The sequence below is a fragment of the Mixophyes fleayi genome, chromosome 12 (assembly GCF_038048845.1).
Source record: "Mixophyes fleayi isolate aMixFle1 chromosome 12, aMixFle1.hap1, whole genome shotgun sequence".
Classification (NCBI taxonomy): domain Eukaryota; kingdom Metazoa; phylum Chordata; class Amphibia; order Anura; family Limnodynastidae; genus Mixophyes; species Mixophyes fleayi.
This window is the reverse complement of record NC_134413.1, coordinates 25,938,062-25,954,463: the sequence shown is the minus strand read 5'-3', so window position 1 is coordinate 25,954,463 and position 16,402 is coordinate 25,938,062. Positions and strand designations below refer to the sequence as shown.

At 39.3% G+C, this 16,402-nt stretch overlaps 1 protein-coding gene across 1 annotated transcript in view; it reads left to right on the top strand.

Moving 5' to 3' along the window:
• The window catches only part of LOC142109109 (putative N-acetylated-alpha-linked acidic dipeptidase), a 79,239-nt gene that overhangs the window by 16,351 nt on the left and 46,486 nt on the right, over positions 1 to 16,402 (top strand). The window contains exons 4-9 of the mRNA XM_075193154.1: positions 597 to 722; positions 810 to 993; positions 1,547 to 1,637; positions 3,015 to 3,110; positions 11,440 to 11,525; positions 14,176 to 14,295. Of these exons, the coding sequence (XP_075049255.1) occupies positions 597 to 722; positions 810 to 993; positions 1,547 to 1,637; positions 3,015 to 3,110; positions 11,440 to 11,525; positions 14,176 to 14,295 (703 nt within the window). The remainder of the gene's footprint in view (positions 1 to 596; positions 723 to 809; positions 994 to 1,546; positions 1,638 to 3,014; positions 3,111 to 11,439; positions 11,526 to 14,175; positions 14,296 to 16,402) is intronic.

Below are 16,402 nucleotides of genomic sequence, written 5' to 3'. Positions count from 1 at the left end.
CACCTTTTCATTCCCCAGTACCAGAACTTACCACTTGATGACAGAAATGGCATCACCAAGTCGCGCCCAACTTTTCTTTTCATACCCTCCCTCCGCATTTCTTGATGTTAAAAGTCATAGTATGGGTTTAGTAGTGGAGAAAGAATGGTGGTGGGAGAAAGATTTTGGGAGCTGAAGGTTTTATTCTCTGGCAAGATAGAAAGATCTGGGGGGTAAATGTGTCAAGCTGAGAGTTTTTCGGCGGGTTTGAAAAGTGGAGATGTTGCCTATAGCAGCCAATCAGATTCTAGCTATCATTTTGTAGAATGTACTAAATAAATGATAGCTAGAATCTAATTGGTTTTTCAAACTCGCTGGAAAACACTCAGCTTGATACAGTTACCCCCTGGAGACTGAAGACACCCAACTAGTCTGAGGATGGAGCTGTGTCTGTAGGTGGAGTTTGAGTTGTGATTGATAGGTGGGTGTGTTTGGGGGGAGGTCTGTGTCTACAGTCAAATCAGGACATCATAGGTCATTTAACATTTAAACATTGCTTTAATAATATCATGTCAGTTATGTGACTATATACTGTATTAAACTCAGTCTTTTCATAGGGAGATCCAGTGTATGTTAATTATGCAACTGTGGAAGATTTCCATTACCTGACAAGGAACTTGTCAATGAATTTAAATGGCACCGTGGCAATTGCTAGATATGGTAAAATATTCAGAGGTGATAAGGTCAGTAACATGAAATAAAAAACAAAAACACTAACTCAGTGATTCATAAAGTGACTATGTGAATCCTGCTTCTCAATGTGCTTTCAGGTGAAGCTCGGAGAGATGTTTGGATGTGCTGGAATGATTCTATACTCTGACCCAGCAGATTATGTATCTGGTGACCTTGACAGAGTATTCCCTGTTGATTGGGGACTACCAGGCACTGGTGCTCAGAGAGGAACTCTTCTTCAAACAATTGGAGATCCACTAACCCCATTCTACCCATCTACTAGTAAGAAATATAAAATGAACAGGAGTCTGTTGCTGCAACTTACAGCTATATTAAACATTGCATTGTATTTTACTTATGGAAGGTATACAAATTACTCATACATTGGTTTGTAAAACTGTTTATGTTGTTTTTATGTATGTACATAAGTCTAATTGTACATTTAGTTACCAAACAATATGAATGCTACTTTTTTTAACCCCAAACCTTCCTTACACATAGCATTGGCTGTAAAGTGTTTATAAGGGGTATTCCACTTTCTGACAACTCAATTTGTTTTTGATTGCACATGCCATCCTGCAATGCTTGCTAAATATGTTGATTTATTTTTCTTGTTTCATTTTATGCTTTTCGGCAAAACATTCTTATAGACAATGTTTTTGTTGCTCTTGGATATGACACAGAGCTGCTGTCTACCCTTTGGCCCAGTACAGAGAACAAAGCAAACCAGTTTTTCTGCCTAAGGGCATCAAAAATAAGCTACTCTGGCTGGGTGAGGTCAAGACATTAGCAGGTTATTTTATGAAAAACATTATACCATTTATGCTATTTTTAGGTTCTGCGTTTTTCTTGAATGAACAAGACATTGAATTACCAAAGATCCCAGTGACACCAATTGGCTACAATGATGCTGCCAAGTATCTGAGGTATACTTATGTTATATTCTCTTCATCATGCCAGGCTTGTATATTATTAGAGAAATGGTTACAAGATGAAGACTAAAGGGTTAGTTATAAATGGAACATATTTACAATGGGCTAAAGTTGTTAGCAATATATAGGACATTATACTTTTTATCTTTTTATTAATGACCTGGTAAGGTGCAAATCCATCAGATTCTGTGGACACTCAACCCCTTCAGGGGCAAACGCAGGATTTGTAGAGGGGGGTTTCCACGCCATGCCGTCAGTGTGCATGGCCAGCATGCATGGGGGCGTGGCTATAATTTTGGCTGCTCTCCAACTCTTCCTATCCCCATAATATACATGGGCAATGCTGCATGCACTACTGTTAGGTGCACGCAGCTCTCCCTTTTCAAGCAGAGCCATGTGAAGCGGGGGCAGGGTCCAGCCACCTCAATTATAGTGTGCCCCAGGCTTTGAGGGGGGTTTCCAGGCACTTGGAAACACCCCCCTCGGTTTGACTTTGCCCTTAGCTTGATTGATTCATGCTTCCTGTAGAGGAAGGAGGGGGGAGAATGAATGCAGCTCCAGCCCCCTCACCTGTATCCTGAACACCACCTGATCTTTACCCATAATCCACCCAGCTTCACTTTAAGGACAATAAATAACAACCTCACTGCTACATCATCAATATACAATACACAATATATATATTTACAGTGAGCTACAATGTCCCCTTATCCACATACTGCAGTTGTAGTCTGTTGACCTGGAGAACAGAAGCAAGGGCTATAAAAAGTACTTGCTATAATCCGCATTATGTGAGAAACGAGAAACAGGATGGTTACAGTGTTTTCACACTCATTTCGTCACAGTGAACATACACAGGACACTTCTTTGCCAGGACAGCCTGATTTCTGCAGCGTTGTCCCGCCTACCAAAATTTAAAACAAAGCTCCTATGATTAGGTGTAACCAAATAAGATTTAATAATGTTATACATCGGGGAAAACCCCCTATAATTAATAAATAGAACCTATCGGTCATTAACTGATCTGTAACTTGAGTTGTGATGACTTAATCCATCTCTAGAGCAGCTCACATGTAAGTTGCAGTTTGTGATGAGAAAATTATACTATGACTCAAAAATTAAAAAACACGCTCTGTGTCCACTAAGTGCATAGAGTGGGTCATTGCATCATTCCACTTTTTAAAGCAGACACTTTGCCCAACATTGTGGAAGTTCTATCTTTTGTGTGGAGAAAAGTACGTCTTCTGCACCCTACATCTCATGTAAACAATAATAACAATAAGGTGGCAGAAAATGACCTATGGCAAAATTTCCCCTGATGTAAACATATGAAATAGGTTTTGTATTCATTGTGTATTTTTTTTTTTCAAGTAAGATGTCTGGGATGGAAGCTCCAGGCCAGTGGAAAGGGAAGCTGAACATCACATACAGAGTAGGACCGGGATTTGCATCTCCTTTTGAGAAAAGGTAAAATTTAAGAATGTCTTATTTAAGTGTAATTAATTGTATATTAAATAATATTCTGAGAGAATAATTTGGAAAGTGCTTTAACATTGTTTTTTTAAGCTTGGTAACTGGAACTGTAATTATTATTATTAGTTGTTTATATACATGGTATGCAGCTCTGGACATTGTAGGGAATATAATACAAACAAATGATGTACACTGCAAATGTACTCCACTGCCTTATGTATTCCACAACCTTGTGTATCAAGTGTTCCCTACACCTATTAGATTGTAAGCCCATTTGGGAAGAACCATCTTTCCTTCTGTTTTATGTCATTGTATAATGTTTATTTGTATTACGATCACCTCAATGTTCAGGACGATATGGCGCTTTTCAAATAAAAGATAATAATAATTCCTTCCTCCCCGTTCCTAGCACTTCCCCTCCCCACTATATACACAACAACCCACGATGTCTATTTGCTCATGTTTGCTATTTTTTCTTTTACGCTCTTTTTTTGCAGTTCTATTACTATAAACTATCCAAGAAAAATATTGGTTTACTTTTTACCACTGCTTAACTCTGTGTTCTATATGGGTTAATGTCTAACTTAGATTGTTTAATTATTCTATCACTTTCTTCTTTTTGTATTCAATGTTGTTGACACAAATAAAAATAATAATAACAATTAATTTGGTGCAGCAGCTGAACTCAGACGGTATTCCAGGAGATCTTCAAACCAATCCTATCCTTGGTGTAATAACACTACTCGGCACCAGAGCCGGATTTAGACCTCATAGGGCCCTAGGCAAGATACTGGTTTGCCCCCCCCCCCCTGAAATAATCCAGAGACTATAGTTTTTTAGCATAACATATAGCCCTATTCAGAGGCTGGCTGGCAAACTTTAGCCCAGGGGGGCAAGCACATAGCACTGGCCCATAAGTAGTGGCCTATTTTTAAAGGTTGGTCTCACCGCCGGCACTGGGAGGGCCCTCTGGGGACCGCTGGGCCCTAGGCAATTGCCTAGGTTGCCTAATGGTAAATCCGGCCCTGCTCGGCATTACTGTGTTATTTCCTACTTACTTCACAAATGTTTCAGGGGTCTATTTATTAAGCTAATGTGGCGTCAAGCAATATGAATCACTGCAAACTGCAGCAATGTATATTGACAAACCACTGCTATTTACTATGCCAGGGCTACTCAGGGAGCTCTGTCAAAGAACCCCCTCCTACACACAGTGATTGAGTTCTCCAGATTAACACTGCTGGCGAATGCAAAATCTGAACTGTGCATGCGCGGTTAAATTTACGCATGTGCAAGGGATTTCACCTATTTTTATTTTTCCTACAGCCATTCTCTGAAAAAAGGAGCTTTTTTTCTAAATAGACCCCTAAATTTGTGAGAAGATGATTATTTGAGAGGTAGGACACAGATCTAAAGTCCAGCCAACTCCAATTGCCCTCTGCATGACAGTGATAAATTATTATATTATTGAGTAACTGGCTCTCCTTTCATTCACTTATTTATTACAATTAATGTGGATCATTTACAGCAAAACTATTCAACACATGAATGTTTAAAATGTTTTATTGACTTGCAATATTTAAGCTTTTCATGGTATGATATAATTGCCCAGTTGTCTCCAATTTCAATGTTATCTGTGATTTACAGTTGAAGTTTTGTCTCAGACCGTGATCCAGTATTTTAATTGTGACTACTTGCACAGTATCAGTTTCTTGTGTTTGTTTGTACTCTGTGTGTAGTGCTCAGTATTTGTCTTAAGTTTGTATGCTGATTTATATGTTCAGTTGGTTTGGGCATGGTAAGTTAAACCACTGGACACCAATTTTCGTCCACAGCGTTTTCTAAATTGCCTATGTGCAAATACTTTGTAGGACTATGGTTCCAAGTGTTTATGTCCATCCCAGACTAATTCTAAGCATCACACTATCATTTGGGTCGGTTACATTTATATGGGAATACCATAGCTGCCTACTATCCTGGAGACTCCCGGTTAATTGAGAGACCTCCCAGACTCTCAGGAGAGCAGACTAAGCGCCCCAAGGAGCGTCTCACAGGTCTGCAAAATGAGCAGGAACATGCGATAATGGCGCAAATCGCTTCTTCATAAGCTTTGCGCTTTTTATACCTGTACGTGTCCTGGAGGGCAGTTATAAAAAGTAGGCAAGCACAGAGAAAGGGCATTTAATGGGGCAATTCTACCAATGTAAATGGAAACAACAAATGTAACCAGTAGCCTAGCTAAAGGTCCAGGAGCCACGGGAGATGCGGAAATACCACCAGTGACTGTTTCATAGACATTAGAGATTTTCCAGTTCTAAATATCACAGGAATGGTGTCCTCGTGCTGTTCTCCCTATTTAGAAAGATTCCATTAACTACCAACCAGACCAGGACAGGGCTTGTGCAAAGGGAAGGAAAGACCCAAGCAACTCTAAGGTTGTGTAGTCTATTGGATCAAGGTGGCGACTAGAGGGACTGGGCCCTGGTGTGTCTGATACACCTGTTAGTCATCTTGGTAACACGTGAATTTAATACACCTGTTACTGTACTGTCAAAAAGCAAAATTTGCCACCTATTATTATTATTATCTGTTATTTATCAAGCACCAGAATATTATGCATTGAGGGAATCATGACACAAATAAATAACAAACATGAAATATAAGGTAAAGCTGGCCTTGCCAAAATGAGCTTATACAGAACACTTAATATATAAGGTAGAGTAACATTTATTTATTTTGCATTTATTAACCTTTTTGTTTTTATATACTGACTACAGAGGATATTTAATCATTCACATCAGAGTTAGAGCTTTACTCTATTTGATAAATAGGCCCCTAAATCAGGACCATCTTTTCCATTGGGCACGATGGGCAGCTGCCCGGGGGCCCCACGGGCAAGGGGGCCCCATAGGCACGGCTCTTAATGAGAATAAATAATCCTGCAAAAGAAAAAAAACTGGAAAAAAAACCTACAAGGGTCACTGAGCAAGTACATCTATCTATCTCTATCTCTATATATCTATATCTATATCTATATCTGTATACATCTATATATCTATATCTATATCTAGGGGCCCCAGTGCACTGCTTTGCCCGGGGGCCCATAATGTTATTAAGATGGCCCTGCCCTAAATGTTTTATTGTGTTTGTTCTTAGATGTTATTGATATAATAGTAAACATTTATAAACACATGATTCTAATAACAAATAAACAGATTTAGGTATTCTTTTTTACACTACCACTTTTCTGTGCTACCATATACAGGAGCCGAGCCATCAAGGAGAGCAAAGCATAAAAAAGGAGTAACTTTGCACCAGGGCAAAACCATGTAGCATTGGAGGGGGAGGTAAATTTAAAATGTAGGGACAGATTTATAGTTGGGGTATGGCATGTCCTAGATCAACTTTAAATGTCAGTGTATAAATAAAGCTATCAAGTATTTGTGTGTTAGATAAAAAAAACAGACATTATTTAACTTATGTGCAAAATAATAAACTAATTTTCTCTCCTTGAATTGTAACATTTACTCCATTTATTGCTTTACTTTCCTTAATGACTCAGGCCCACAATGTCTAGCTTCTCTTGAGAAAAATACATTTGAATCAAGTCTGCTGCATGTTATGCTGAGTAAAGTTTATTGTCATTTACAGAGAATATTTATGTCTGTTGTCCTCTAGTGGGAAAATAAAATACAATCATGTCTTATTTTTTTATGAATGAATAACCCATAGGGCTCTATTTATCACAGGGAGAAAAGCCCTAAATCTTACTATTTAACAAAGCCCCTGGGTTGGTGCAGACAATACTGGAGAAGCCTATTTAACTTTTTTTCAAGTATTTATTTTACAAAGTTTTTTTTTTATGATTATTATTATTATCATTATCATGACTGTAAGTGCAATGCTGAAGTTATAAAATTTTTAATGATTATTAAGGTAGAACTTTACTATTAATTAATATTTTTAGGACATATGTACTGTCTTGCGGGCCTCTAAGATATTCTTATATATTTTTTCTTACTAATATTTGTAATCTTAAGTTAAGTACAGTAGAGCAACCCTTTACTTGTTCTTGATGGGGTCTTCAGTCTTGTTTCTTGATCCAGCAGCTTTCTGGCTTTGTGTTGTCTCTCACTATCCTCTTTCTTTTTTTGTTCTTGTCTACGCTGGCTTCTTTCTTCTGTCCAGCGTCTTCTCTGTTGATCCCGGTGTCATCTTTCTTCTTTCCTTCATTTCTGTGCCGTCTTCTTTCTTGATCGTGGCCCCTACTCTTCTCCGGGACTTCACGCAGGTCTCTCTCCACTGTCGGACTGAAACTGTGCCACATGGGGTGGCCATATAATAGCCATCAGTGAGCCCTGATTGGCTCACTGTTCCGGCCACTGATTTGTTGGCAGTAAAACGTTTCCAATTCGCTGTCGTGGGACCTAGAGGGAAGAAGTGTAACTTACCTGTGCTGGATCGCTGGTCTAATAAGTCTTTCCCTCTTCTTTCCTTCGCCTACTACATGGGCTCCACAGCTGGGGGCACCCTCTCACACAACAACTTCTTGGGGCCCCTTGCATAGCCACCAAGGTGGCATGCCCACAACAGTTTAGTGCCTTTTTATCACCACACATGCAAGCCCAGGCCCTCACACAGTCCTGCCCCCACCCCACCCCTCAGCACCTCTGTGTTTGTGGTGTGCAAGTCAAATCTAGACAAGACTTTGCTCAAGCAAAGGGGATCAACCCATGTTCATTGTGCACATGCTATACTATGCTACAACAGCAAGATGCAAACATCCTTGTGGATATTCTAGATTTGAAAAAAAGGGTGTGCTCCCACCAACTACCCAATGGGGCTTAAAATTTAGGGCATAAAACTCTATAATTTAATAGGAGTTTATGTTTAGAGGTTTATTATCTCTAATAATTACTATTATAATTCATTACCATAAATTATGATGAAAAAGTGAAGATCTAATGCACATATGTTTCAATTATTGGTAGTGTGATATGTGGAATAAAGGATTTTCAAATGAAATATTCAATCTGTATAATTCTGAAGAAAGAATTGTGGTTTTTAATTTGAAATAAATATTATAATGAATATACCGTAGAGCGCACATAGTATTATTTCCATATAGTGCATGAATAGATGAAAGCACACTGCTCCCTTTCTGCTCCACAACCTCGGCCATGTACTCATTAATTATATATGTTTAAGATGTAAAAGATTGATGTTCCAATTAAAAACAACAGACTCCTCGGGCCCTGTATGTTCATTGCAGAATTCAACCAAACATATTTAATACATACAATGTTTGGGGTGTATTTAACAAACATGAGTAAAGCTTTCTAGAGAAACAGAAAGAATCAACTAATGAACGATCACTTTGAAAGGTTGGGATCATGCCAGTGTTAGAGCATAAACTCACAAACAGTGTAATATCTGCCCATGTGTTACTGTGTTTTGCAACCATCAAAAGTCACTGGTGCGCATGGCATTCAAAACTGATATGAGTGTATCGACGTGTCATAGGGACCTATTGATAACTACTTTGACAAACGCTGACACCATGTTCACCTTCTAATGACCGCAGTGCAGAGTAACGTGCCATGGATGAAAATGCAGGTAATTTGCCATCAATTCCCGCTAGACTCACAGTCATACAAATGTAGGACCTTACCTTGTGACTCTTGACAACACATCAGTGTAATAAGGGATAAATATGATTTACAGATTCTGTGGCTGGCTGATTACCTAATGTTTGCATATGGTCCTTGTCATTCAGCCCCAGATCTTGTGTAAGTCACATTTGTCCCTTATTAACTTGACAGCTGGACTTTGCAGGCCTTAGAAATGATGAAGCGCATCAGGGGAAATTTGGCCATGTGTGATTTTCTACCACCCTATTTTTATAGAGGACAGCACGGTGGCTTAGTGGTTAGCTCCTCTCCGGTTTCCTCCCACACTCCAAAAACATACTGGTAGGTTAATTGGCTGCTAACAAAATTGACCATAGTCTGTGTGTGTGTGTGTTAAGGAGTTTAGACTGTAAGCCCCAATGGGGCTTACAGTCTAATGATGTGAGTGAGTTCTCTGTACAGTGCTGCGGAATTAGTAGCGCTATAAATAAATGATGATGATTGACATCATGATAGGGTTTCCCATGCTGTGAGTTTCCCTGTCATAGTGTAACAGGTCAACCTTTGTAGACTGGTGCTGATTTCCACTTTAGCAGGGGTACCCCACACTCATTGAGAGGTTCCATAACACATATCAAATACACAAAGTTCTGAATGCATTTTCACATTTGCCATAAACAAAGTTCTAGGGGTAAATGTATCAATATGCGGGTTCTTCAACACCCGCGTGTTCAGCCTCTTCCGCGATTAAATTTCAAGCGGCGCTGCCTTGTAAAGGGAAACTTCCCTTTACAATGCAGCGCCGCTTGAAATTCAATTCAATGTTGAAGAACCCGCAGATTGATACATTTACCCCCTAGTGTTTAACCGACTTACCAGCTTAACCAATATAACATACCTGTTAGAATCAGTGAAACCAATGTGTACTCCTTTAAATTAATGAAATGTGTACAGTGAATTAAATCATTTGAGAGAGTGCAGCCAGGAAAATTAAGATCACTGTTTATGTGTGAACAAAAGCAAATATAGTCCAGCAATTTAAACATCACTATGTATCATTATAAGTAGGAGACTTTTGTGCACAATATAACTATATCGGGATGAGCTCACCTGTCATGCTGATATATAGTGATTTATATATTAATATAACATAACTACCTAATGATTTCACATGGTAACAAGGGATTGAGGAGAGTTAAGAAAGCTAAAGTGGATGTGATATTAGGGAAAGAATGTTGACAACATTACGTTTATTGTTTGCATACATTTTTGACAAGTTCACTGTTATGTACTCTCAACTGTACACCAGATAACACATACTGGGGGCAATTAGCCACAAGGTGTCGCGATGTGTCTCTTGAACAGTCTGCGGTTTTTTTTTAGCAAATCTCCGCTCATGTACCCTTACATCCCATAAAGATGCGAGGAGAAAAGGAGCGGATATTGTGTACCGTATTGGCCAGCAATGTGCATAGCCAGAGATAGCCATGTGTAGTGAGTGAGGTCAGCTGACTGGTCGTGTACATAGCAGTGAGAACTCTGAGAAACACCATGGTGTATATTTACTACGCTGCGGGTTTGAAAAAGTGGAGATGTTGCCTATAGCAACCAATCAGATTCTAGCTGTCATTTTGTAGAATGTGCTAAATAAATGACACCTAGAATCTGATTGGTTGCAATAGGCAACATCTCCACTTTATCAAACCCTTTTTTCTAAATCTAGTCCCATGCATTTTAAAACAGCGTCAAAGGGTTGTATATATACAAGTGTGCCGTATTAATTTTTCAGCTTGTCAGAAAGTGGTTAAAAGGATGAGTTACCATCCCTAATTCTCACCCATACTAGTTAAATACTATTTAACTAGTATGGGTGAGAACATTCGTTCACTAGTAATATATTGAATGTGGGCATAATTAGCCCTTTCAGATCTTATGTTGTGGAGATGAAATAATTTACAATAGATTAGATTGTAAACTCTATTAAGTAGCTTCTTTCAACTTCTGTTTCAATGTGTATTATTGTATTGTTATTTAGAGCAGGCTCAGATTGTCTCAGTACTGAAGAATATTCTAGTAATATATTATTAAAAAATAATAATAAAATATGATACAAAGTAGCGATTATGTAGTTACTTTTAGAAAACACTGATAAAAAGGATTCTTTGGAAACAGCAAAACATAATCAGACATAAAGGGAAATGTCAAAATTATCAAACAGTAATTAAATACCCAGGAGTGAATTACTTGTAAAGATGTTTGCTGCAGTATCAGAGGCCTCTTCGTATCCATGACAACCAGCCATAAACTGATAAAAATTCACTCACAACAGCCCCTAAGGCATGATGATACCGAAAGATCTGTACGCAACCTACTGTACAGTATAATGACTGCAAAACACTGATACATATTGTGTGGAGTAAATTAGTTCATCAAAACTCTTGTGAATATTATGGTGAGGTTCTACTCGTAATATCACTTGCAGATTGCTTACATATTTTGCAGAAATAAACTCATTGTAGCCAACCCCCTACCACTTTAGAACCAACTGTTACATTAAATTCAATCATAAAAAAGAGGGAGCATATTGGTTGTATTAATTACATTTTAACACTTTTGTCTGTTTACGTTATATTATGAAGCAACTTATATTTTATATTTTACCTATTATTCTTATCTTCTTTTTTTATTGACAGTAAAATTAAACTTTATGTGAAAACGTATAACATACAGAAAACAATCAAAAATGTCTTTGGATTTATCGAAGGGCAATATGAACCTGGTAAGTAGTAAAACTAACAAAGCACTTACTGTGGAATTTCATAAATTTGATGCACTCACTGGTATGCTAAATCTGCACTGCCGTGCACTGTGCCATGGGACTCAGATCTTCATTAAAGCAATGGAAAAAATAGGAAGATTCACAGACCACAGACTTCTAAGAAATTAAAATGACATGACAACTATTTGAGTCAATGCAATACCCATTGTGTGTTTCAGAGCATGACAGGGAATGCAGACAGACTGTTTCTAGCTTGTTAGTGCAGATTAGGTTTTATTTCTCAGGATACAAAATGCCATGAAGACAACTTAATTATTAGAATAAATTTGTTAATTATACGTGTAACAAACCCTCTTGCACTGACACAATGAACAGTTTCTTAACAACATTAAAAGACAAAAATGCAGAGCTGAACTTGACCTAGTCACCATTTTTTATCTGGACTGAATCATTGATCGATACAAGTTTTTGTTTGGGATAAATATCTTTCAATGCTACATTTTTCGAACAGGATGACTTTTTTATCTATATGTCCACAGTAATGCACTAACAAGGACTCCTTTATAGGTATTTCATTAGCAATTTGGTAGTGTTCTATTAACATTATATCCTGCTGCATGATTGTCCAGATTGTGTTGTATGTACACTTCTGTAGGGGTTTTATTATTATTACTGACTTCTAATTTTCTTTGTATTCATCTTTTTTGAGAAATAGCATATTTACATTTATGGTTACTATGTGAGACCATCCCTTGATAATTGCTCCAGGACAAAAGTTTTTATTTATATATTTTTTCAACGCTGCATTTTCGTCTTTGTATTGGTTCTTCATGTGAGGAGGGTTTGCAGCCTTCTTATGCAGCTGCTTTAATCTATTATATCTATTGCTTCTATCATATTATTTTGGGTGCCATTCAATAGGTTTCTTTGGTTTTTCTTTTCTTAACAACATAAAGCTGTAATCACCTGAGGAGAAGTGTGTGGGGTGAGTGTGACAGCCAGAGACCCGGGTCAGAGGGGAGTACGTCTTGCGATCCCCTAGCAAATTCCGGAGCCAATCCGTGCCCTGCTGCCACGAAGGACCAAAGTACATCATAACTGAGAGAATATTAGTGAGATAGGACAGACGTGAGAGACAATGACCTCACAGCATGGCTGCATTTAAAGAGCGGAAGCTCAGAGAGCCACAAGAAGGGGAATGGGTCCCCATAATAATAAAAAAGTGTCCCTGAAAGTAAAAAAAGGGACCCCAATAAAGGAGGATCTGTGCCAAAGCAGTTTGGAGCCAATTAATAGTGGCTGCACTGAAGATCTGCCATATAGTGTTCCCATGTTTAGAGAGCGGAGAGCATGTATGAGACCCTATGGGGAGGATTGCTGCAAGAGGCAGTGCAACAGTATTCAATGTTACCCAGAGGGGCAGAGAGTACACCAGAGAGGGTGCTGAAGCCCAAGGGGTGAGTGAAGAGGCTGCAAAAGGACACTAATGAGAGCGTCAGACCTTCCATGCAAGTCTGAGGCTGCTCCAGATGGAGAGAGTGTCAGAGCCTATGCAAAGTGTGAGAATGCCTGGAGAAAAAGAAGAACAAGCATGTGTTCTAGCCCAAGGGATAAAGCCCCCGCAGTGGAGGGTTTATTAACTGGAGTGAGAAAGGAGATGTACTGTACCTATTTATTTTAGTGTTATTTGCAATTCATGCAATGAGTGAAGAGGAGTGTAAATAAAGAGTTTGTTTTGCAAAATAGAGATGATCTGGTGCCCAACTTTATGAGAACTGTTACAATGCAACACCACCATACTACACTTGTATCCACCCTGTAGAGACATGTCCTAACACACGGATGTGCAGGGACTATGTGGTCACTTGTGCCCACACCCAAGAGCTAGACAGGGCAGAGAAGAAAGCCAGGTAATACCCAAACCCCTCTACCCATGCCCCTCCCCAATACCACACACAGGAACAGAGGGGTTACATATGTATCTGACTCAAAATTCCAGCATTGGGTTGTCTATAGGATCTGGATTTAGCTTGGCTTCTGTAAAATAAATTAGTATTGTAAGCCTAACAATCATACGTTACTAGTACAGAATAGTTTTGCATAAAGGCAAGCAGGGATAGGGCTGCTGTGGAAACTTGGGTCTCAATACAGTGGGTTGTTGATCCCAATCCTCCAGGCTGCATGCAAAGCCTCAGCTAAAGCCAGTAATGTGCGCACAGCCTAGGGAAGTGTGGTCGCTAGGCTGTCCGAACACCATTATGCTACCTATAATCTTGTTCGGTACCCCCTATTATTCGTAATTCCACTGGGCACTGGCCGTCAAGTAATTCAAACCCACTGTAGGTCCCCCAAAGCAGACGTAATTTGTACCCTTCACCTAATGCCCCTGACTATTGGTTAATAGCCCCCAACCCCACTGTGCTTTAATTAGAACCAACTCTGTCACTAAATTGGTATATAAATGAGGACAGAAGACAGTTATCAGTGGAGTATACCTAGCAAATGGGTTAAACTCACAACATGTGTCACTATTATACATAATATAATCAATGTTCTAAAACATCAAATGAATTATGTTCAAATTTGCAGCATAGAAAAGGATGATTGATGATTTTTTTTTATTATTCAATTTTTTTTCTTTGTTATACAGATCGCTATGTGGTTCTGGGTAATCACCGCGATGCTTGGGTGTTTGGTGCCATTGATCCATCCAGTGGCACAGCAACTATGATGGAGTTGAGCAGAGCAATGTCACAGCTACTCAAAGAAGGTAAATAATAAGGAATTATATTTATTGTGGTCTGTGTAGCTGTGCTAGTGTTAAGGGCAGAGTAGCGTGAGATCCTCAACTGCTAGAACCGCTTCGCAAGATGTTCACCTTTAGCACTGAGCTGCAGGGGGAAGTGCCTTTTAAATTTGGAGCCAATGGGTGAGGAGCAGACGATATAAAAGAATCGAGTCTGCGCATGTGCAGACCCGAAAGAAAGATGGCGGATGGCCGGGACAGAGTGCGACGGTCAGCGGGGAGCAGGGAAGTGTGCCGGACTCCGATTATAGAAACCGAATGTCCAGCGTGTGACAGTACCCCCCACTTTTAAAGGTGGGCTCTGCACGCCTAGAGTTAGGTTTCGTGGCAAACATCTTATGAAACTTTTTCAAAAGAATCAATGCATTGATGTCAGCAGCGCGGACCAAGGAGCGCTCTTCAGGACCAAATCCACCAGATATTTCAAACTGCCTTTGCAATATTTAGAAAAATTTGCTTGACCTCAAATTCCTCTTCTTGATGGACCTTGGGCATAGTAGAAGAGGTACGTGTACAAGAAAATTGATTACCGATTAGTTGTTTTACCAAGGAAATATGAAAGGAATTGGAGATATGAAGAGAGGCTGGTAACAACAATTTAACGCACACAGGGTTGATGACTTAGTTTACGCACCAATAAACCGAGGAGACAGTTTCATACAGGGAGTCTTGAGACAAATGTTTCTGGTGAGAGCCATACTCTATCACCTACTTTGAAGGAGGGAAAAGCTCAACGTCTCTTATCAGCTGCGAATTTGTAACATTTGGAAGACTTCCTAAGGCAATTCCTTACTTGACTCCAGATGGAGAAGAGTTTTCTTTGTAGTGTGTTGACAGCAGGAACCTGGGTGGGCGGGAGGGAACAAACTCAGGAAATGATGGATGGTGTCCATAGACAACAGAGAAGGGAGATGCAGAGGTGGGCTCATGGAAGGCATTGTTGTGCACATGTTGGGCTCATGGTAGGAGATCTGCCAGGTATCTTGATTCGCACAAGAGAACATCCTGAGAAAGATCTCCAAGTCTTGATTGACATGCTTGGTCTGTCCATTGGATTGCGGATGATAAGAAGATGACAAGTTCAACTGAATTCCAAGGAGCTTACATAGTGCTCTCCAGAACTTTGACACGAACTGGATGCCTCGATCAGAAACAATTTCAGAAGGACAACCATGCAAGTGAAAAATCTCTTTGATGAAATGTAGCACCAGGACTGGAGAGGAAGAAAAACCAATGAGTGGGACAAAGTGAGCCATTTTCGAAAACCGATCTACCACAACCCAAATGGTGTTACATTTCTTACTGAGTGGAAGGTCCGTAATAAAATCCATGATGATATGAGTCCATGGTTTATACGGAACGAATAAAGTAAGTAAATGACCAGAAGAGGACTGGTGAGGAGACTTGTGCTGGCTACAGGTGTTGCATGATGTCACAAATACTTTAACATCGAAGTGAAGGCTAGGCCACCAGTAGCTCCAAGAGATTAGTTCAGTAGTTTTACGAATACCAGTGTGACCAGAGAAGCGAGTGGAAAAACTTCGGACTTTTTTCCGGAGACCAGGTGGAACAAATTTCTTTAATCTCCTGGAACCTTCTAGTTCATTCATTGCAGACTTCCCACTCCAAAATGGCCAACACAATTTGCATTTAACTTCCCAGAGGCAGTCTGGGGAACTAAAGTTTTCTGAATGAGTGCATACAGTAATATACCTGTGATTTGCAGAATATTACATAAAGATTCTGTTTGTCAGGTTCTGGGGCTCAAGATTTCTGATGGTGACCCTGATGACCACATTGACCTGTGTATGCAGTCACTGGCATGGGATCCCCTGGAATCTGTGAACATACAGGTCAATTAAACTTTCGCCGGAGATCTAGGTTTTCGGTTGTTAGGTCAGATAACCTTATTAACCTGTGTAAAGACAATTTGTCTTTAATAAGGTTAATACAGTAAATTTGTCTGTGTTTATATATAGATCTTAAATTATATATTTGATCTTTTCTCTGCTATATGAATGGTTTTGTTTCTGACTTCAGTTTGATCCTGCAGTGCTTATGATCACATGCT